General features: G+C 41.8%; 3 protein-coding genes across 4 annotated transcripts; 2 read left to right on the top strand and 1 right to left on the bottom strand.

The window, feature by feature from the left end:
* Positions 1-1,252: 1,252 nt before the first annotated feature.
* Positions 1,253-14,419, bottom strand: LOC128859129 (cytokine receptor). Its single transcript, XM_054095878.1, has 4 exons — positions 12,681-14,419; positions 6,996-7,302; positions 6,073-6,907; positions 1,253-5,912 (listed from the first exon to the last, which is right to left on the bottom strand). The coding sequence occupies exons 1-4, from the start codon at positions 13,841-13,843 to the stop codon at positions 3,928-3,930; spliced, it is 4,290 nt and encodes a 1,429-aa protein (XP_053951853.1). The 5' UTR covers positions 13,844-14,419; the 3' UTR covers positions 1,253-3,927.
* Positions 14,420-14,507: 88 nt separating this feature from the next.
* Positions 14,508-16,573, top strand: LOC128859132 (Golgi resident protein GCP60). The gene is made up of 5 exons (XM_054095883.1): positions 14,508-14,674; positions 14,752-14,932; positions 15,046-15,473; positions 15,533-15,937; positions 15,996-16,573. Exons 2-5 carry the CDS (start codon positions 14,845-14,847, stop codon positions 16,413-16,415), a joined length of 1,341 nt encoding a protein of 446 aa, XP_053951858.1. The 5' UTR covers positions 14,508-14,674; positions 14,752-14,844; the 3' UTR covers positions 16,416-16,573.
* A 4,513-nt stretch (positions 16,574-21,086) lies between these two features.
* LOC128859131 (probable tRNA N6-adenosine threonylcarbamoyltransferase, mitochondrial) lies at positions 21,087-23,140 on the top strand. 2 transcript variants are annotated; one of them, XM_054095881.1, is made up of 4 exons: positions 21,087-21,576; positions 21,672-21,805; positions 21,864-22,325; positions 22,439-23,140. In XM_054095881.1, the coding sequence occupies exons 1-4, from the start codon at positions 21,281-21,283 to the stop codon at positions 22,900-22,902; spliced, it is 1,356 nt and encodes a 451-aa protein (XP_053951856.1). In that variant the 5' UTR covers positions 21,087-21,280; the 3' UTR covers positions 22,903-23,140. The 2 variants fall into 2 exon arrangements, with proteins under 2 accessions (XP_053951856.1, XP_053951857.1); XM_054095882.1 differs by having other exon boundaries at positions 21,089-21,576; positions 22,442-23,137.
* The last annotated feature ends 39 nt before the right edge of the window (positions 23,141-23,179 follow it).

The following is a 23,179-nucleotide window of genomic DNA, read 5'->3' as shown; positions in this document are numbered from 1 at the left end:
AACTATAACTTCAGATGTATATTCAGCAAGCCAAAACCTTTCTGATTTGTAGTCAGTAAAAACTTCTTCTTACTAAAATATATACATAAATATGAAAAAAGCATTTTCGCCTCGTTTCGTCGGCCGTATAAAATTTAAACAACTTCCTTTATATACATACATGTATAAGTATTTGTATTTATTGTTACATTTTTAGCCTAAGATTAATGCAATTTAATTATAAATTATCAATTAATGGTAAAAATAAAATTCCATAAAACTAACAGTTTATTAGTGCATTAATGCATTATTTCGCAAAAAATAAGGCCACAAGGAATATGAAATCAAATATGTGCTGCTGCGAAAAATAAATCAATTTGCAGTAGGTAAAAAAATAAGAGATTTTCAATGAACCGAACTTTCTAAGGATATATGTATGTGCATATGGATATATCGAAGAAAAATACGATGGTATCTTATGCCTAACCTAATTTCATAATAAATTTAAATTAAATATTAAAAAAATAATAATTTTGTCAAAGAAGATTTAGCTAAGTTTTTTTTTGAAGAAAAATATATAATATTAAATTTCAAAAATAAGCCAAGTTTTCTGGAAGTTAGTGCTTTTTTTTCTTTAGAAAAATGTATTTATTAGGAAGCACAGGGCTAAGTTAGATCAATCCAAGTACGCATATTATAATTTTTTTTTTTACAGAAAAAGTAATAAGAAAGTCAATAATTAACATTTGTAGCCCCATGTAACATTTCTGTAAGAAGCCTCAAAATTCCCCTCAGAAAACCTGCTACGTAATATTTAGTTATTTTATATAAAATAACTGTTTCTGTGACACCCTATTGACTGAAATGTGCGTTTTAATCATGTGCGAGAAAAATTCAGAAAAAGTAAGCTGGATGCTGCATCGTTGACATGATTTTTTAGTCGCTGTTTGTGCGCTGTGGCAAATTCCAAGCCGCTCTTAGTTAATTGATGAGCTTGAGCGCCTACAAATGAGGTATTTAATATAGCTTACTTAATTTCAAGTCAAACTCCTCTAGTCTTTTCTTGACGTGAGCTTTCCAGCGCAATTTGGCGTCAAGTGGTATGCCGATATTTAATCTCGTCGACATATGGTATTATCGATATTGTATTATTATTAAATAAACTGGTCAAATAGACAATGCAATTTGTTTTTGCAGGTTACGAAGGACTTCAGCTGTGATTAAAGCAACTCCAGGGGACTTTTGACTTCAATAAGATGAAAAATGTTTTAAGTATATGTATGTATGTGTGTATATGAAACGAGTTTTATTAAAAACTAGAGCGACTAAAAGAAACATAAAATTAAAGTTAATTAAAAAGAAAAATGTTACATGATTCGTACCTAAGAATTTGTTAATAATAAAATACAATAGAGATTTTATGAGCGTGAATACATAAATGCGCAAATTTGTCTAATCTATGTGTATACAATGAGCACATCTAACATACATACTAAATACTAAATTTTAACTGAAAAAATAATAGTAAAGGCGCAATTGGCTGTAAATATACGTATATGTTTGCATAGGATGTGCAACTCATGCTATATAAATTATTATATAATTATATTTATTAGTTAATATGTAATACTTTTGTTGTTTTATTAGCAACACTCTAGTTGAAAAGCAGCACATTGTATGTGTAGTACACGAGCAGCACCTCGGTTGCTGTTGGGACTCTCGTAACAGCAACAAACATTCTGCTTAACTTTGGCGGCGGACGGCTGCTAGTAACAGTTCTTGAATATAAATACGTGTTGGTTATGTAGACCCGACAGTCATGGTAACGAACGGAAAACGAAAATAATAAACAAACGAAAAAATCCCAGTGAACATGAGGATGCAGTCAAAAGCTCGGGATAACATTGACACAAGAGCTGCCATTTGTGTATAGATATGTATGGAACGGAACTTTAATTGCCACGCAGGTGCTGTGTAGCGTATCTCAGCAATAATAGCTATACAAACTAATATTGACATTTTTGTTTGTTTATAAAGCAATATTTTTCAAATAACTAGCTTATGTACTCGTATATTGGAGTGCCTCACTAAAAAACGATGCTGTTATTTTTCGAAAAAATTTGCAGACTTACGTGAGTCGGAATGATTTGAAAGTACAGCCAAAATATATAAATAAATAAAATTAGATGAAAGATGCATAAAAATGTTGCAAAATTTTTTTTTTTGATGCACTTTCAAACCGGTCCAGGTCAAGTAAAACTTAAAATTTTGCCGAATTATTATGGCAGAAAAACTGTACCAATTTTTGTTTTGTTTATGAAGAGTGCTGCGGGTGTACAAATATGTTTTTAATGTAGTTACTGTTTTTTTTTGTTTTTATTTTTGTTTTACATTTCCCATTAAAATATATTTTGTATTGCAAGTTTTATGATCGAAAATAATTTCAAACTTTTGAAGCCTTTGTGTAGGAGCAATGTCAGCTGTAATTAATTTATTTTATAGCTCTTTGCGCAAACGATTTAAATAACATATTTTTCATTATAAAATTAGTTGCTCAGCCGATTGGAATATATGTATATTTTTTTTTCTTATAAAAACTACCACAATTTTTATAGTTTCGGATTTATGATATTTTTACAACTGAGACGTAATACATTTTTACAAGCAATAAAAAAAATCGGTTATTTGTCATTTTGTAATATTTTCTCTTGATTTATTTTAACTTAATCAATTTATTTCCTTTCAGCATAATGAGAAAATAATGAAATTATTGTTGCTGTATCTATTATATCAGAAGAGATTATTTTGAAAATATATGGTAAGTTATTAAAAAAAATCCTGCAAGCTAAATAAAGCTTTCTTTAGTCAATTTCACCTTCTCATTATAACATTGAAAATAAATAAAGAATTTAGCGCATGCAAATAAATAAATTTGACATTACAAACTAGCATTTACATAATTATGCTTCACTTTACTGATTAATAAAATTCTGTTTTTACGTTATAATTAATTTGAATTATCTTGTTATGGTATTTAGTTTGTTAAGCTTCTCTTGAAGTTCGTATTTGCATATTTTTTTTTATTTTTATTTAAATTCACCCTTCTGAAGCACTTTATTTGCATGTTTGTACGTGTGCAGCAATGCCATGTTAATCTCATTTGTTACCTAAACCTATAAAATCTTTTTTTTTTTTTTGTTTTGTTAATAAGTGAATGAAAATCTAGTGAAATTCTAGCAGCACAGTGGAGCAACTGCAACAAAAACTTGTAATTATATAGGCGACAAATATATCTTTCCAAGAAAATTAAAGACCTAAAAGTAAAGTATGTAAAAGATCTTGACTTTAAGTCACTTATTGTACAAAGTAAGAATTCTAAATTGAATAGTTACCGAAGGCAACGTTTAACTAAAGCCGCAATTTCTGTCACAACTCAGTGTGCGTAAAACTTTTCGACGGACAAATGATATAAAACGCATTAAATTACTTAAAAACGTAAAATTTATAAAATTGAATTAATTTTAGCTAATATTCAAAAAATATTACAGCTCATAAAATTATTGAAATCAATACAATAACATGCATTTAAAATCGTTTAAAACTAACATTAAAACGATAATTAAAAAACTTATCGATAAATATTACAAGTAATAAATCATTACGTCAAATATTAATACTATTGCGTATGCATTTAGCCTTTAAAATATATAAGTATTTTGAAAGTTTGTAATTAAATTTGTTTACGCAAACCTAGCATTCGGAGGTTCAATTTGCCTAGGAAAGCGAAAGTGAATTTGAACAGTTTCAAAGCCACTTTACCGCCTTCCTTAGCAGCTAACTTTTTTGCTTTGCGCTGATTCACTTCCCAAAAGAAAACTAAATTTTTAAAATATTCCACAACATTACTCATTCTTCTTTACTTTCCTTATATTCGCGCTGCCGTGCTAACTACTGCATATGTTGTTGCTGCTGCTGCCCAAATTCATTCATTTCGCGCTGTGTTACATAGCCGATGAGACCAGGTTTACCACCCGTCTGTGCGGGCGGCGAATTCATAAGGGGTGCGCCTTGTGGTGGCAGTAGTTTGCCCAGCGCATCAAGTGTCGTATAGCCGCTGAAATTTGTGTTGACCAACGGAGAGTTGATGGCCTTTGAGTCAGCTGTAGATGGTGGTGAGAATAGCATTTGTTGTAAAGCGCTTGGCTGCACGTAACAGCTGGTGGACTGGTTGGCATTTGCTGACGGTGGTGCTTGCGGTTGGTTGGCGTTATTGGTGGTGCTGACACTGGGCATTACTGGTGTTGGTGTCGGTGCCTTTGATCCAATCGCTGTGAGACTATCGACTGTTACGTAGCCACTGTTGACGGGCGCTACAGTCACCGGTTTCTGTTGTTGTTGTTGCTGCTGCTGCTGCTCTGGTCTAGCGACATTGGTGGCAGATAAATCGCTTACTTTAATATAATCACTATTAATGCCTAAATCCAGTTCGCTTGCGCGCACCTGCGCCGGTTGAGACCATGCATAGGGTTTATTAACATCGGAGGCTTTAATGTAACCACTGTGGCAAGCATGCAAAACTGTATTTGCTGCCGCAGTGACGGGCTGGTTTGGTTGTGCCCAAGCCGTTAAATCAGTTTGCGTGATATAACCACTAAATGCAGCTGTTTCAGCTTCAAGCGCGGGTGCTACTGAATTCTTTGGCTGTGCCCCAGCAGCTGCCACAACAGCAGCCTGTATGTAGCCACTCGTACCAGCGCCTACTCCATTTGCATGTGCTGTTATTGCTTCTGCAGTGGCTTTTGGCTGCGTCCAAGCATTCAAATCGGTCGCCGTGACATAACCGCTCATAGCAGCAGCTTGGACTTGGGGTGCCTGTACATACCCCGACGGCTCCTCTGCAATGCGTTTTAGTGCCACCGCATTTATTGCCGCATTTTGCGTCTCACCTTCGCCATATGCGCCTCCATTGCTATTCGTACTGCCTATCAGCGAATCCGCAGAGCTTTCAGAGTTTAAGTATTCGCGTCCACGACGGGTTAGATCTTCTTCACTGCCGTCATTGTTCGTCGCCTCCGACGTAGCCACAGCGCTAATGCTCCGGCCGAATAACAGACCATCACCAATGTAACCAGAATCGTTTTTAAGCGCTCCCAACAAATGATGCTCCTCATTGTGCAGTCGTTCATTGCTGCCATTGCTCATTACTGCTGAGGACAGGAGATCATTAACGAAAACTCCGCCCACCTCACGATTGATAATCGCACCACCAAAGACACCTGTGCCGGTATTAAGTTCCTTCGTGAGGTATGCATCCAAAGCTGCGGGTAGCGTACACTGAATATCGCTCATCATTTTCCACTTTTTCGTAGCAAAGAACATGACCGCCATCAGCAATATTGACGTACACACAACCATCAATGTAATAGCTGTAATTTTACCCAGCTGCCGTTGTGCACAACCAAAACTTGTAAGCGGGTACCAATCGGATTTGTATAGCAGGTACATATCTTTATTGTGATAACGCATCAGTTGGGCATTTTGGCGGTCTCTAGCCGCTATATCAACAACACCATTACAAACCAAATCGTCGTTGTCTTCATAGTTGAGAACATCGTGATCGAATTTGTCACGAATTTCATGTTGTACAATGTCCAATTGATTTGCTTCATTATTGGCAATCAAAGCCGCATTGATTGCTCGCACCTCCACTTTGGTTTGGTAATCGCGATCGGGACAGGTCGGCACACGCAACACACAACGGGTACCGAAGACAACGCTAATCCGTCGACGTTCCACGTAATCTCCACGCAGTTGCGTAACGGCAACCTCGTAATAATCGAGACGTCCACCAGGTACACTGGGAGGTGCCCATTTAAGTTCCACTTCCACGTTATTCTTGTTAATCAATTCGAAGTTGCCCAGCTTGGAGGGCGCTAGCAACAGAAATTCGGGAGATTATTGAAAAGTAAATTTACACAAAAATTAAATTATAAAGTAGAATTTATGTAAAAATTAATTATTGCTCATTTAAGTAATGCATCTTATATCCCTGGAAAAGCTGCATTTAAAAAATAAAAATTAAGCCACACTTACCGCTCATATACGTCGTAAAATGAATATCATTGCTGTGATCCGAATTGTACCTTGTCACCGCAATAACGAATGCTTTATATGGCGTGAAACTGGTGAGATTTTGCAATACGAAACTGATTTCATTATCCCCATCGAAAGCTGTAGCATTAACCGCAAATTCTTTATTATTTAGTTTCACAATATACTGACGTATATGTCCGTTAGTTTGACTAGGCGGATACCAACTAATTCTGGCGCTCGAATCCGTCAATTCCGATAAGTGCAGTTGACGCGGTGGTGTCGGTGCTGACTCGAAAGTACGCACCAATAACGGCTCACTTGGCTTGCCAACCTTAATATTCGAGAACATAAACATCTCCATGCGATACAGCGTATATGGTTTCAAACCACTGATATTACATTTATTCAAGTTCTTATCGATGGTGATGGTAGTGGATAGACCTTTACAAGCAGCTTTTTCGGTAGGCACAGTCTTGCCGCTGGTAAACGACTCAAACAATCCACTACCAACGCTAGGCGGTGTAATGCTGTCGGTGTCGTGGGTATTTTCCACCTCACAATAGGTTAGATTGTAACCATTCAAAATTGAAGGACAAACAGTTTTCGAACTCCATTGTACTCTCAATTCCGTGGCAGAAATCGACTGCACCTCCGGTTCCATTGGCTCAAAGTCAGCATTGACATCGACGCTACACGATGTCCAGTGCATGCCGGTGTTGTAGTCTAGATAATTGGCCGAGACGGCTAGCGTTAGCGAATGGTCATGCTCAGCCACTTGAGGCTCCGTAGCAAAACGCTGCGTTTCACGACTTACATGACGAAAATGTATAGAACCCTATGTCGAAAAAAATACAAAAAAGATTAATTGGTTAATATTTTCACAAAATTTATATTTTAAGGTTTCTATGTGGGCATGTACTTACTCTGCAATCTGTTGGCATCGCCAGCTTAGAATAACACCAATACACAGTGTAATTCTGCAAGTCCGCACGCAAACGGGGTGGCAGCCAGGTCAACGTGTACGAGCGATTTGTCTGATGATAGACATTATGTATGGAGTACGGCGTGTGCTGCTTGGCTGATCGACTTGTTATCGGATATATTGTAATGCGATTGGATGAGGATGATTCTCCCATATGATTACGACTACTGATCTCGAATGTATAATGCAAATCATTGCGCCATTCGAAAACAGCAAAACTGGATTCTTGCTGTCGCGGCAGCAATGCTCTGTAATAAATAAATTCAATACAGTTCAAAAGGAATGTAATTAATTTTAATTTTTGTTTTTAGATTTGCAAAATTTATCGATATCAGCAACAACCCCACACAAATAATTTATTTTTATTTCTTGACTTATTCAATTTTATTTGAGGAAATTTGAAAAATGAAAACCAACAAAGGCTGGAAGATACGTGTATATGTCGGTAGATTTGTAGATGTTTACTTTAGAAGTAAAGTTCAACAGCGGGTGACTGATAAGCCGCAAATGATAAGAGGAATCACTTTATGCAGTAAATGTAAATTTCGAAGATGCTGCATTTGCCAATGCAGCTTGTTGTTGTTGTTGTAGCAGTATCTTCGCCCTGTCAGTGTAGTGTAATTACCGGTCGTCTTCGTCTAGCTCATCTAACGGTAGGCCAAGGAAACTGGCAGTTTCGACGGGTTGGGTCCAGAGGGAGAGAGGTGTTAGATGAGTGGGTTTGATGGGGCATGTGAAGAGGTGGTTAGTGTCGTGCGGGGTACCTTCACATGCTGGACATATGTTTAGTATGTCGGGGTCGATTCTGGATAGGTAGGAGTTTAACCTGCTACAATATCCAGAACGTAATTGTGCCAAGATTACGCGGGACTCTCGAGGAAGCTGGAGCTCTTCGTCTGCGATAGGTGGTGGTTGGACTCCGATAACGGCATTCGGGGGTCGGGAGCTTAGGAAGGTGGTAAGGGTCTCCCGATGAATGTCGTTAATTGCCTGTCTGTATACTGTCTGATCCTGGAGTGGTCTGTCCGTTTTGTCCTGGATCTCGTCCACGTAATTGAGGAGGTGTCTCCTGATGTGCCTGGGAGGTGGCTCAGGCTCGAGCAGGTGTCTGCATGGGTGAGGCCTACGGTGACACCCAAGCAGAAACTGCTTGCCGAGCATTTTGTTATGCTCCTTAACCGGGAGCATGTGCGCCTCGTCGTGCAAGTGTTGGATAGGGGACATCAGGAGACATCCTGTCGCGGTCCTGATGGCAGTATTCTGGCAGTATCACTGGTTCCAGGCGACCAAACAGGCGCGGCATAGTTCAGAACCGGTCGGCCTATTGCTTTGAAAGTCGACAGCAACATTTCTTTGTCTTTGCCCCAAGTGCTGCCGGCAAGCGACTTGAGGACCTTGTTGCGATTCTGTACTCTCGTTGCAATAGCGGTTGTGTGCGCCGAGAAGGAGAGCAAGCTGTCAAAGGTGACTCCCAAAATTCTGGGATTGTTTATCGTCGGTATTGAGGTGTCGTCGACGTGTACCTGAAGTGGCAGCTTGACCTCCTTTGTCCAGGTGGTAAAAAGGGTCGCCGTGGATTTAGTGGGAGAAAGTTTTAAGTTTCTCGCAGTGAAGAAGCGAGAAAGGCGGGCGAGGTAGTCGTTTACTTTTGAGCATAGGCCATCAATGTCATTGCCCGACGCCATTATCGTGCAGTCGTCGGCATATGAGACCAGTGAGACTCCCTCTGGTGGCTGGGGGAGTTTCGAAATATAGAAATTGAAAAGCAAGGGTGAAAGGGCACCACCCTGCGGTACTCCTTGCTTTATTTTTCTCTGTTTTGAGGTTTGGTCTCGAAATACTACCGACGAGTGACGACCACTCAGGTAGTTCGCGGTCCACCTCTTCAGCCCTCGCGGGAGTGTCGACTGTAAAATGTCATCTAGTAGCGTGGCGTGGCTGACTGTGTCGAAAGCCTTTTGTAGGTCCAACGCTACTAGCACAGTCCTCTCGCAGGGGCGGTTTTGGTTTAGTCCGCGGTTTACCTGGGTGTTTATGACGGTGAGTGCCGTGGTGGTACTGTGCACTCTACGGAAACCATGCTGGTGTGGGGCTGGAGTCAGGTGTTGTGTGAGGAGTGGGAGTAGAAGGGCTTCAAGTGTCTTCACTACTGGGGAAAGGAGAGTTATCGGAGAGTTGGTTGGCGGGTTTCCCAGGCTTCAGCAGTGGGACCACTCTCCCTAATTTCCACTTATCAGGAATAATGAGAGTGGCCATGGACAGGTTGAAGACCTTTGTGAGATATTCTACTCCCAATGGACCCAGCTTTTTCAGCATCAGCATGTTTAGTCCGTCGGGGCCAATGGCTTTTGATGGTTTCATGTGTTTGATGGCCCCCTGAACCTCGTCGCTGGTGAAAGTAAGCGGTGCACTGTTGTAGGGCAGTTTGTGCAGCCATCTGGTGGCACAACGTTTGGATCTGTCGACCGGAGGATGCAATATAAATTGCCGGCTAAAATAGCTCGCGCATCTCTTCGGGTCCGACGAAGTACGACCGTTGAAGGTGATATCCACCTTGTCGTCGTGCTTCGTCGGGTTCGACAGGGACCTTACGGTGGACCAGAGCTTGCTCACACCAGAGGTGAAGTTACAGGACTTCAGATGCTCTACCCATTTGGTCCGCTTATGTTGGGTGACCAGTTGCCGGATCTCCAAATTGAGATCCTTTATACGAGGATCCCCGGGATCGGCCTGGCGTAGGCGGTCACGCTCGTTTGCCATAACGGCTGCTTCGGCTGGAAAATTGGGACGTAATTCCCGGATCCGTCCAGCAGGTATGCGCGCACATCGGTGGGAGTGGGTAGGGCTGCGAAAATGTTCTCAGTAAATTCCGCGAATCTGGTCCAATCAGCTTTGTTGAAGTTGATGTATGACCGGTGATCCGCGGAAACAAAATCGGCGGGTCTCTCGATCGAGATGATAATGGGCAAGTGGTCTGATGCAAGCGATAGCATAGGTCGCCAGGTTATGCTATTTATCAGTCCAGCGCTAGCAATTGTTATATCAGGCGAGCTGCTACAATTGCCCACTACCCTAGTGGGGGCGTCGTCGTTTACAGTGCTGAACGTCGAATCGTCTATCTGCTCTGCCAATAGCTGTCCCCTACGATCATTTGGCAGGCTTGAATGCCAAAGATCGTGATGCGCGTTAAAGTCACCTACTACCAATCGATTTTCTCCCCTGATGAGCGCACCAATATCGGGGAGATATCCTGCCGGGCAGCAGGTGACAGGGGGTATGTAAATATTGTAAATTTCGAGCTCGGCATCGCCTGACCGGACAGCTATACCTTGACGTTCTAAGGTGCTGTCCCTGCGGTCGATGCCTTCATCAATAAGACGATACTGCACTGAATGGTGTACTATGAACGCTAGGCCACCACCGTTGTCTCGCTCGCGGTCCTTTCGGTGCACATTGTAGCCGTCCCTGGTAATCAGGGGGGAGCTAGCGTGCAGTTTTGTCTCCTGGACCGCAGCTATCTTGATTCCGAACCGACTCATGAAGTCGACTATCTCGTCAATCTTGCTCGTGAGTCCGTTGCAGTTCAGTTGCAGAAGCTTAAAGCTTCGCGGGAGTGTCGTCGTAATTCGGGGGGTGAGGGATGCGTGATGTTGTCTGCGTTGGTCCTGCTGTGCGTTCCGCAAAATGGGGAGTGGCCTGATGTTGTCAGATGGCCGCGCCACGGGGGGCGGTTGCGGGTGCAGAGCTCTGCAGCAGGGGGCAACGTAGTCGCGTGTCCACTCACGGGTGGTGTGCAGGCCGGAGCACCTCCGAAAGTGACACCAGCCACTGCAAGAATTGCATTGGACAGTTGTCAGGTTCCGAGGTACTACGGTCTGGCACACGGAGCAGACTGTGCGGGGGACCAAGAGCTGCTGGTTTGTCCCCGCACTGGGGTAGGAGCAGGAGGGTTGTGGGTTGGAGAGGGAGTCGTGTTGCTCTTGGGGGCTCCTGACCGTTGAGGTGTTGTTAGTGACGGTAGTGTGATGTGCCGGCACTGAGGGCAGTGTAGCCGTGGAGGCGGTGACCGCCTGTGAGCGGGAGCAACACGTAGCCACATACCTTGTGGACCACTCCCTGTGACTCTTAAGGCCTGAGCAGGTCTTAAGATGGTACCACCCGTTGCACTGGTTACACCTAACCGAGGTGGAGTTCGGGTGGAGCCGTTTGTGGCAAATGCAGCAGTAGAATACTTCAGGTCCGGGGTTGGGTTCGACGCCAGCCCGGAAGAGAAGTATTTGGAGCAAACTGGCTGCAATGAGTTGCTCCCTTTCACTTTGTAATTTTGACCAAATTTTCTATAGCTTTCGAAAAAAAAAAACATTCGTAGTCTTGCTGCAAACCACATATGTTGTATATCTCTGACTCAATTTCAGATACTTCAATCTTAAATAAAACCAAAAAGACTTTCAAACCTATGTATTTCGCCAAGTTGGGCAAAGTTTTGTCCGAATTTTCTTCTAAAAGCACGTTTTGAAATTCTTTTAAAACGAAAATAATTTAACTATTAAAAATAAACCGCAAATCGTGCTTGCAATTTTGCGAAAATCATTTTCCTCCTAAATGTAACATGTGGAGAAAATTTTAAGTAAATATTTTTTTCACACAGAATTTCGTTTACACAATCAATTTGTTGTTGTTGCTGTTTTGTAATTTGAGTAGCTAGAAACAGCATGTGGTAGAGTGGCATGCAAAAATGCCTAACGCAAATAATTATCCAATTTAAATTGGAATTTATTATTATATATTCCCACATCATCAATATACCAACAAAACCGCACGCAAGCGGACCACACTATATTTCGTAACTTTTAAACAATTAGTTCTTGGAAAGCACAGACTGAGTGGCGTATTGGTTGGCAGACACGTATTTTTGTTGTTTTTTCTGTTAAATTTTTTATTACTCTTCTGCATTAACACTTTATTTATGGAAGTGTTTTCATATATACACGCATACGTACATAGACTTACGATATGTATTTTGCAAACATTTCTAATATAGTTAAAAAAAGAGGTACGTTTGGAATACCCTCCGCCTTATTTCTGGAAAGCTTATAGTGCCAATGACCTACTTACAGGCAGAACTATTACTACATACATATTTACACTCCTTATCTAACGGAGCTTTATAGTTTTATTAAATATTTAAATTTAAGTATCTTTATGCCTATGGAATACTATAATTCAAAATATGCATGACTACCAATCAATTTTGATTCAGAAACTTTTTCGATTCGCAACTTATTTATTTCAGTGTTTAAAGAATATTATACATACATATACATACAAACATATAATAAGCTTAATCACTTTGCAAAGTCGACATTTAAGGAAAGTTGATAAACATATTTTTGAATGACTCCGGCTTGACTCAACTACACATTTTACATTACAAATGTATGCGCATATGTACGTATATTTAACTTCCCAATTGTCAAAAAAAAAGTACCGATTTATGGTACTTCGGAAGTTCTATGCTAGCATTATTTAAGATTAAATATAAATTACTTCCAGCAGCCCGGAAACTTAGGAGTTTAGTATTTCTTTATTAATATATTACTTTAACTTCATTATATCCTGCACTTACCGCGTTCGGCCGTTTTTGTGCTTTTCGATTCCTCGTATCACATAAGTAAAATTACCACCATTCTCCTCCCACTTTTCCAATTGTTCCCAATACAGACGTACTTCGGTTTCCAATGGATTTACATAGAAGCCACCATTATCTGTGCGTGGCGGACGATCTGGCATACGCGGTTGCGTACGGAAACGATACTTGAATGTTGGACTCCACGTGTCCTCACTAGCGGCAGCGGCTCGCACCTTAACGCGTAAGCGCAACTCATACCAGTAGTAGGCGTAAGGTAGCTCACTCAGCAACAGCTTGCACCCGCGTTCCACGTGTACCACTCGCACCTGCGCACTCGAGTTGCGCACTGGAAATCCGTCTGGATGTAAGAGTACTTCCCATTGTAATCCCCTGTGCTTGTTTGGTGTATACGAGTCGTATTTAGGCATGCTCCACATGGCTTCCATGCTGTCTGTGGTTAATTTAATTATATGAAAATCATCACCTGGACGCGCTGGCACCATTACGTTCAAATTATTTATGGCGAATTCTTGCTTATAACTGCCCAATGCATTGCTGCTATGCACTTTAAAGTGATACTCTTCGACTTGAGGGCGATACGAATGTTCCGCGGTTATATTACACACCACCAACGGTTTCATGTCAAAATTACAATAAGCGGGCGTTTCATAATCTGGCGAATTTATATAATAGGTCAGATTGTATTGAGTAAGCACCGGGTTTTCTGGTTGTGAAAAGTTACAAACCATATATTCGAAATCGTAACTGCGGCAATCGAACTGTGATACACCGCTTGGTGCAGTACCCACGTAAACGTAGGATTCCATGATCGCATCCTTATCACATTTACATAGGAACCTTGATGATTGTTCAGGTGCATTGCGCAGCATATACACAATGTAGGTAGAGTTCATTACCAGAATATCCTCGTCAGGCACACGTTGCCTTGTCAATTCGTTTATGAAATACATTTCACAAGGATTTTCGCCATAGAATCTTGTAGGATTTATAAGACATGATATATTTACACTGTCGCCCACATTCATCTCAACGTGCGCCGGTATCGTCTCTCCCACATCATCATCACGGAAGGCAACAGCAAATTGTGCTAACCACAGCACTATTGCTGAAATGCTAACGTAGCGCAATAATTTAACCATGCTGTATAAATAGTACAAATATCTAATGTGTATATTGACAAAATGTTTGGTTCCAGAAAAGCCACCAAATTTAGTTATCCGTTTGCAGTTTTATTGCAGCGGCAGCAAATTGTCCCATTCGCGGAAATATGCAGGCTATGCAGTACCTTCCTGCACTTGTATTACGACTACACACGTCCCTTCTTGGTTTCACTAATGTATGCGATCTACACTGCGTCCTTCTAGCGCGTTCATGTACACACAACAAAACGTACAACAACGCAGATCAATTCGAATTCTCGGAAATTCGTTTTCTTAGAAATTGACCTTTCTAAGGAAATCGAATTTTATTCCCTCCACGCTAAATTTCCACATCGATTTTCACCTCATTTTCTTCACAAATCAAAAATATGTGCATTTCATTTTAGATTTTTCTCAATTTATACACTTTTAAAGCACTTTTTTTGCGTAATGGTAATGATTTTACTGAAATTTTCAAATTCTTGGAATTGCACCACACACTGTCTTCTTCTTCGTCTCTCTCTAGCTTATTTACAATCTGTAACAAAATCAAACACAACAAGTCAAAACGGAGAACTGAGAATGAATGGCGAATGTATGGACAGCTCAGAGCGAACAGCACCTGAGCAAGGGCTGCCGTGTTCACATACCGATATCTGTCAGAGCTGTCTGGTCTGCAGGCATTTGCAAATAATAGACGTATTTAATATGAATTTGTATACTAAGAAGGCAATACGACGTTTAAGTATTAAATAATGAGTTTAATTTGTATTTAAAAATAATAGGAAAAGTGTTAAATAGTTTTTAAAACCACTCTTTGCGTCTAGGACTGTGAGTTTAGCATTGTGAATACTCCTACTCATATGTATTTGACACTTGTTTTATTTCTCACCCACTATTTGGATTAGTTTTGTATACACTGCAATCTAAATTATAATTTCCTACACATATTACAATGTCAGCATAATTATAACAGCCAAAAAAAACATTAGTGGTATAATATGGACAGTAATCAACAAATCTCTGCGTTAGAGAAATGGGGATTCCCATTGATGGAACTGTATCGATTGGCGTTGAGTTTCTATAAACGTAAGTTTACTTGCTCTGAAGACCCACAAACACAGCCATCACTGCTGTGAGAGTATGGTGGGACTAAATGTCCTTTTGAACAGCTGGTCATACCTTTATTTCGTTTATTGTAGAAAATTCTGGCAAGGCAATACACCTTTCATATGAGGACAATTTAAAATTAATTGCGTTTAAGCAGCAAGCTACAATGGGCCCCTTTGATGCCAGTCACGCCCCCGAATTGGGTGTTCTTGACGTTATTGGCCGTGACCGACGTTTGCATTGGCAGCTTTTGGGCGCTATTAGCAGGGAACAAGCAATGGAAGGCTTCATAGATTTATTGGATACTATGTGCACAGCTTTTCGTCCATATGTGGAGGCTGTTAAGCAAAATCGGGATGAGAACCTAAAAGCAGAGTTACGTCGCATGGAAGAAGAAAAGTTGGAAAAGGAAAAAAGGGAGCATATGCAAAAAGAATTACTAGAAGAAGGCTATAAAGAAGAAATGCAGCGGCGTCAACTACAGGATGCTTTAAATAAACAAACTTACCAGCAATTTAAGGTAAGAAAATAGATAAAAATATAGATTTAGATAAATATGTCGTTTTATATTATTGGCAGAGTTATGCTGAGAAGCAGTTTCCTGGTAATCCCGAACAGCAAGGTGTACTCATACGACAGCTACAAGAGGAACACTACCATCAGTATATGCAACAATTGCACATGCATAATAAAAACCAAACAATGATGCGAAATAACAACAGCGTCGAGTCCGGAGATAGAAGTACTCAGCAGGTAATACCAAACGAAGCAGCAGATGTTGCAGGTAATGTCAATGAATTAGAACAAGCCTTGCAGCACTTCAACGGCGAGGAGCAACAGCAAGATGATATTAGTCAAGATGATTGCTTGATAATAGAGCCTGCCAGAATGTGGACACGGCCAGATATTGATGTATTTAAAGCCGAAGTGTCCGCAGGCGAAGGAGATGGTGTTATAACCGTAGCTCAAGGGGATGTTCTAACGGTAAAATTTGTGCTTTAAGATTTAATTGTTCTTGGTTAAAACTCCCAATATTTTGTAGATTCGAGTGCCCACGATCGCAATTGGCAAATGTATATTCTGGGAATTCGCTACAGACAACTATGATGTCGGCTTTGGAGTATTCTTTGAGTGGAGTAAGCCGACAACAAATGAAGTTACTGTACAAGGCACTGAAAGCGACGAGGAGGATGAAGAGTTAACTGAAGAGGATTTGCTATCAACTAACGAGGACCTGGAATCTGGTTCACTAAGCAATGAGCGCGAGGCTCTAGCGCAGAATAGCGTAATCAAACCACCTGTGTCCATAATAGTCCCCGTCTATCGTCGGGATTGCTTCAATGAGGTTTATGTTGGGTCTCATACATATCCAGGCGAAGGCGTATACCTGCTAAGATTCGATAACAGTTTCAGTTTATGGCGCTCAAAAACGGTCTATTATCGCATCTACTACGAGCACTAAGCTTTATTTTATAATATTATAATTCAAAAACCTGTCAAAGTGGGCCTTTGCCAAATTGAACATTTACTTTTCCAAGTAAAATGATTGCATTCTAAACTGATTGTAAAAAAAAATGAATAAAAAAAATATATATAGTTGAGCCTTAAAGAAATGTATTTTTTATTGGCACTACTCACAGTTGATGTTTGTATATTATTTATCAGCTGTTTAGCGGTTTTTTTTGTTTAGCTGAATTTTTGCATACCATAGACATAGTTGCCAACCTCTGCTTTAAGCAGTACATTTTATTTTTCATATCATTTCCATTTTATTTATATTTGTAGTACTTAGGTATTTTAATAGCACTTGAACATTATAATACAACTAGAATAATTTTAATATGAAAGTTCCTTAATCTAAACTTTTGTACCTGTTCATTAACAAATCAATTCAATATAAATATACTTAACAAAATAGTAAGATAAGGATTTGAAGTAGGAAAATAAAAGATAGATTTTGAAAAAAGTATCTGTTAGATAATCAAGAGAAAAATTTAATGCCCTAATTCCATCTAACGAAACACTTTTAAAGTAATCATAGGCTTGTGCCTTGTAGTTAAATCTGTTAGCATTGTCTTTGAAGGCGAAGTAGTACGTTCCCATGGCAGCCGGTTCTACGTTACCGAAATGACTCGGGTTTTTCCCGACCAAGGGCTGCCGGCCCAGTAAACTAGCCTTGTTTAGTAAACAGTATATCACCCCACCCCTTACGTCACAGGAGCAACTCCTCGCAGCAACCTTGCTCCAAATACTTCTCCTCAGGGCTGGAGTTGAATCCAACCCTGGGCCAGAAGTACTCTATTGCTGCGTCTGCCATAAACGGCTCCACCCGAACTCCACCTCGGTTAGGTGCAACAAGTGCAACGGGTGGATCCATCTTAAGTCCTGTTCAGGCCTTAAGACACATAGGGAGTGGACCACACAGTATGTGGCCTCGTGTTGCTCCCACTAGCAGGCGCCTAGTGCCTCTACGGCTACTACCCCCCTGATAGGCCTGCACTACCAACCGCCATCACAACCAATACCTCTACGGTAAGGAGCCTATCAGAGCAACAGCTCCTGGTCCCCCGCACAGTCTGTTCCGTGTGTCAGGCCGTAATACCTCGGAATCTGGCATCAGTCAAGTGCAATTCTTGCAATGGCTGGAGCCATTTTCGGAGATGTTCCGACCTGCGCACCACCCGTGAGTGGACAACTGGCTACGTTGCCCGCTGCTGTAGAGCCCTGCACCCGCAACCGCCACCCATGGCGCGGCCGCCCACAATCATCAGGCCGCAACAACAACAGCGGATTGCACAGCAGGCCCAACGTAGGCAACCCCATGCGTCCCTCACTCCCCGAGTTACAACGACATCATCCAGAAGCTTCAAGCTTCTTCAATTTAACTGTAACGGACTCACGAGCAAGGTCGACGAGATAGTTCACTTCATGAGCCGGCACAGTATCAAGATAGCTGCGGTCCAGGAAACCAAGCTGCACGCTAGGTCCTCTCTGATCACCAGGGATGGCTATAACGTGCACAGACATGATCACGAGCGAGACAATGGTGGTGGTCTAGCGTTTATAGTCCACCACACAGTGCAGTATCGTCTCATTGACGAAGGAATCGACCGCAGGGACAGCACCCTAGAATGTCAAGACATAGCTGTCCGGACAGGCGTTTCCGAGCTCGAAGTTTTACATTTATATATCCCCTGTCACCTGTTGCCCGGCAGGATATCACCCTGATATAGGTGCGCTCATCAGAGGCGAAAAGCCTGCCAAATGATCGTAGGAGACAGCAATTGGCCGAGCAAATAGACGATTCGACATTCAGCACTGTGAACGACGAAGCCCCCACCAGGGTAGTGGGCAATTGCAGCAGCTTGCCTGACCTAACAATAGCTAGCGCGGGTCTGATAAATAGCATAACGTGGCGACCTATGCTATCGCTTACATCAGACCACTTGCCCATTATCGTCTCGATTGAGAGACCTGCCGACTTTGTTTCTGCGAACCACCGGCCCTACTTTAACTTTAAAAAAGCGAATTGGGCCGGATTGACGGAATTTACTGAGGACACCTGCGCCGCTCTTCGCATCCTCCGGGCGGCAGATCCAAACGTCGTGCTACCAGAAGGCTGCACAAACTGACGAACGACAGTGCGCCACTTACTTTCTCCGGTGATGAGGCTCAGGGGGCCATCAACAAATCGAAAGCATCCAAAGCCATTAGCCCTGACGGACTAAACGCGCTGATGCTGAAGCCCCTGGGACCTTTGGGAGTAGGATTTCTCACAAGGGTCTTCAATCTGTCCCTGGCCACTCTCATCATCCTTGACAAGTGGAAAGCAGGGAGAGTGGTCCCACTACTGAAACCTGGGAAACCCGCCAACCAAGGGGAATCTTATCGACCGATAACTCTCCTTTCCCCAGTAGTGAAGACACTTGAATCCCTCCTACTCCCACTCTTCACGAAACACCTGGCCCCAGCCCCACATCAGCACGGCTTCCGACGAGTGCATAGCACCACCACCGCACTCACCGCCATAAACGCCCCAATAAACCGCGGGCTTAACCAAAACCGCCCCTGCGAGTGGACTGTCCTAGTAGCGTTGGACCTGAAGAAGGCTTTCGACACAGTCAGGCCTTCCACGCTACTAGATGATATTTATCAGTCGACACTCCCGCCAGGGCTGAAGAGGTGGTCCGCAAACTATCTGAGCGGTCGTCACTCGTCAGTGACTTTTCGAGATCAAACATCAAAGCAAAGGAAGATAAAGCAAGGTGTACCGCAGGGTGGTGTCCTTTCTCCCTTGCTGTTCAACTTCTATATCTCGAAGCTCCCCCAACCACCAGCGAGAGTTTCCCTGGTCTCATACGCTGACGACTGTACGATAATGGCGTCGGGCAATGACATCGATGGCCTGTGTTTCAAAGTGAACAACTACCTCACCGACCTTTCTCGCTTTTTCACTGCGAGGAATCTACAACTTTCCCCCACTAAATCCACGGCGACCCTCTTCACCACCAGGACAAACGAGGTCAAACTGTTCTTTAAGGTAAAAGTCGATGCCACACCAATACCGTTAGTAAACAACCCCAAAATTTTGGGTGTAACATTTGACAGTTTGCTCTCCTTCTCAGCACACACAACCGCAATTGCCACTAAAGTCCAAAACCGCAACAAGGTCCTCAAATCGCTTGCCGGCAGCACTTGTGGCAAAGCCAAAGAACTGTTGCTATCGACATTTAAGGTAATTGGTCGGCCGGTTCTAAACTATGCAGCGCCTGTGTGGTCGCCTGAAACTAGTGACACGCAGTGGACAAAGCTTCAGACATGCCAAAATACTGCCATTCGGACAGCGACGGGTTGCCTCCTGATGTCCCCGGTTCAACACCTACACAACGAGGCACAAAAACTCTCAGTAATGGAGCATAACAAATTGCTCAGAAAGCAGTTCCTGCTGGGATGTTACCGCAAGTTTCACCCCTGCAGACACCTGCTTGAGCCTTAGCCGCCTCCCAGGCACGTCAGGAGACATCTCTTAGACTACGCTGACGAAATCCAGGACAAAACTGACCGCAATCTACTGGACCTGACAGTATTTAGACAGTCAATAAACGACATTCACCGGGAGACCGTCACCATCTTCTTAAGCTCCCGTCCTGTGAATGCCGTAATCGGAGTCCAACCACCACCTACAGCAGATGAAGAGCTCCAGCTTCCTCGTGAGACTCGTGTAACACTGGCACAATTACGTTCTGGATATTGTAGCAGGTTAAACTCCTACCTATCCAGAATCGACCCCCCCAACATACCAAAAATATGTCCGGCATGTGAAGGCACCCCGCACGACACTAACCACCTTTTCACATGCCCCCTAAAACCGATTCATCTAACACCCCTATCCCTCTCGGAGATGGGTCATCTAATCGAAACAGCATGTTTCCTGGGCCTACCCCTAGATTAGCTAGACGAAGATGACAGGTGATATACCCGACACTGGCGGGGCTACTATTACTGTTAACAAACAAAGGCGAAATAGTGTTTAAGCTTCGAACACAACAAGTGTCAAGTCACATTGTCAAAACTAATTCTAATATCGTCCAGTATTTTAACCATTGCTGTCAAGCGACTATGATTTTGTTTGAAGCCAGAGAGTAAATGATTACCTTGCACAAAAGAAGAAATGCTAAAAAAAATGGACTAGTGCCTCTTTTTAATTTTTTTTTTAACTTAAATTTAATCTGCAATCATTTCTCACTGATATGCAATACCTAGTAATATTTGAAGCTACGCCAGCACTGATTTTACCCGAGTCAAGTTCAAGTTAAATCGTACTAAGACGCACCTCGCCCGATATCAAGAAATAAAGGTAGCCAAAGATTCTAACGAATGTAAGGAGCGCAACGCAAACCAGATAAACACTTTCCATACATATTTGAAACGACTAATATAAATTTTGTGATTAGGCCTCCAAATGAAAAAGCATACTCCAATATCAAACGACACAGGCCGAATACAATAATGACAACATAAGCAAGCTTTGCGATAGACTTAGAAATAGCATAATTAATATGTACGACAAAACTAAATATGGAATAAAAAAAAAATTTATTTTTTTTACTATACACATGTAGATGAAATTCGATGTTGGATTTTGAAGTTTAGACATATTTGGTTGGTCACATGTCTTAATGTTAAGAGCTAATCATATTTTCATGGATAATAAGAACAACTTTTCAAGCTTAGCCTGCAGTATGCTCACGACATTTTTTACTTTAATTAATACGAAATAAAATTTACTAAAAATTAAAACAAAAAATTAGTGCTTGTAGTGTGTGAATGGCTTTTTCAGTAGTTTTGGTGTGTTTTGAAATCCAAAAGTTGACAGCACTAACTATAGAGGTGTCAACAGACCGGAGTTTATTTTTTATGTTGCATAAAAGCAATAAAATGTTTACGTGCTCGGCACGAATGTCAGGACTTCTGAAAAATTGTGCATATAACTTGGCAACAATTCGTCACTTAAATGTGCTTGGTATCGAGACTTCATGTGATGATACAGGCATTGCGCTGGTCAACGAGCAGGGCGATGTCCTCGGTAATGTCTTGAACTCACAGCAGAAATTCCATACAAGGTAAGTATCTGATGAGTAAAAATCAGCTACATATATCGCCTACCGATAAACTCGTAAAATTAATATTAATATCCAAATCCTCGAATTCGTCGAAGATACGGTGGTATCATTCCCCCTCGCGCCCAGGACTTGCATCGCGCAAAGATCGTTGAAATTTTTGAGCGCTGCATGAAAGAAGCGAAAATGTCACCCAGTCAGTTGGATGCCATTGGCGTAACAACAAGGCCAGGTTAGCAGCAATCAACCTCTTATGGCTTTCTAAAACTAATATAATTTTTCATATACAGGACTTCCATTAAGCTTGCTTGTTGGGACGCGCTTCGCTAAACATATCGCACGCAAATATAACAAGCCACTGGTGCCAGTGCATCATATGGAAGCACATGCTTTGCAGGCGCGCATGGAGCAAAATATACCATATCCCTTTTTATGCCTCCTCATCAGCGGCGGTCACAGTCAATTGGTTTATGTGCGCAGTGCTATACAATTCGCTCTACTCGGCGAATCGATCGACGACGCACCCGGTGAAGCCTTCGATAAAATAGCACGCCGACTACGTTTGCATCTCTTGCCTAAGTATCAACATTGGAATGGTGGTCAAGCGGTGGAGGATGCAGCAAAAAGTGCGCAGAATCCAGCTGCCTTCGAATTTCCTCTGCCGCTTGCTCGCGAACGCAACTGCAACTTCAGTTTTGCAGGTATTAAAAATAATTCATTTCGTAATATACGCTCTGCGGAGGGTCGAGAAGGTGAGAGTTAAAAATGGTTACATTTATTTCATGTTGGGCGGTCGTTTCAAGTGAGATACACTTAGGCCGCCTGACAAATTTGGAATGTCAATTAACAGCTTGCCATTTCCTAGCAGGCACTCCACCAGACGGCATCATTCGTAACTACCACGACTTCTGCTCTGGCCTGCTGGCGGCAGTAAGCCGCCATTTAATGAATCGCACGCAGCGCGCACTCGAATACACCTTATCGTGGTTTGGAGAAGGGCCGCGTTCATTAGTTGTATCAGGTGGTGTGGCTAATAATGACTACATTTTTAATGATCTCGCACATTTAGCTGAACATTACGACTTTAAAACGTACCGGCCATCGAAAAAGTATTGTTCGGACAATGGTGTTATGATTGCATGGAATGCCGTAGAGCAAATAGCGGAAAATCCCAGCTGCTTGCGTTGGGATTATGATGCCGTACACATACGTGGAAAAGCAAAATTAGGCGAGTGCATGTTGGACGCAGTAGCACAAGCGAAAATCAAATGCAAATGGGTGCAAGCATCCAAATGGCGGGCGCGGGCTGGTGTGCAAGTGATGCAATAAAATTTATATTTATAACTCACTCAATGATTGGTGGCAGAAAAACCGCAATCCACATTCAGGGGAGGTGTTTATTCGTATATTAAGTGCGCGTTTACCCTGATTTTCAGCTAAACTAAGTTTAAACGAGTGAACGGTAGTTTTAATCTTAGTTTAAATACTCACCTCACATGAGGCTACTTTTACGTAGCCTACACTAAAAAAAAATGCTTCAGTTTTAAGATGTAATTTTATTGTTTTTGTTACAATTTTTATTTTAATATCTGAAATCAATATTTAT

This window comes from Anastrepha ludens, chromosome 3, assembly GCF_028408465.1.
Source record: "Anastrepha ludens isolate Willacy chromosome 3, idAnaLude1.1, whole genome shotgun sequence".
Classification (NCBI taxonomy): domain Eukaryota; kingdom Metazoa; phylum Arthropoda; class Insecta; order Diptera; family Tephritidae; genus Anastrepha; species Anastrepha ludens.
This window is presented reverse-complemented; position numbering and strand designations above follow the sequence as displayed.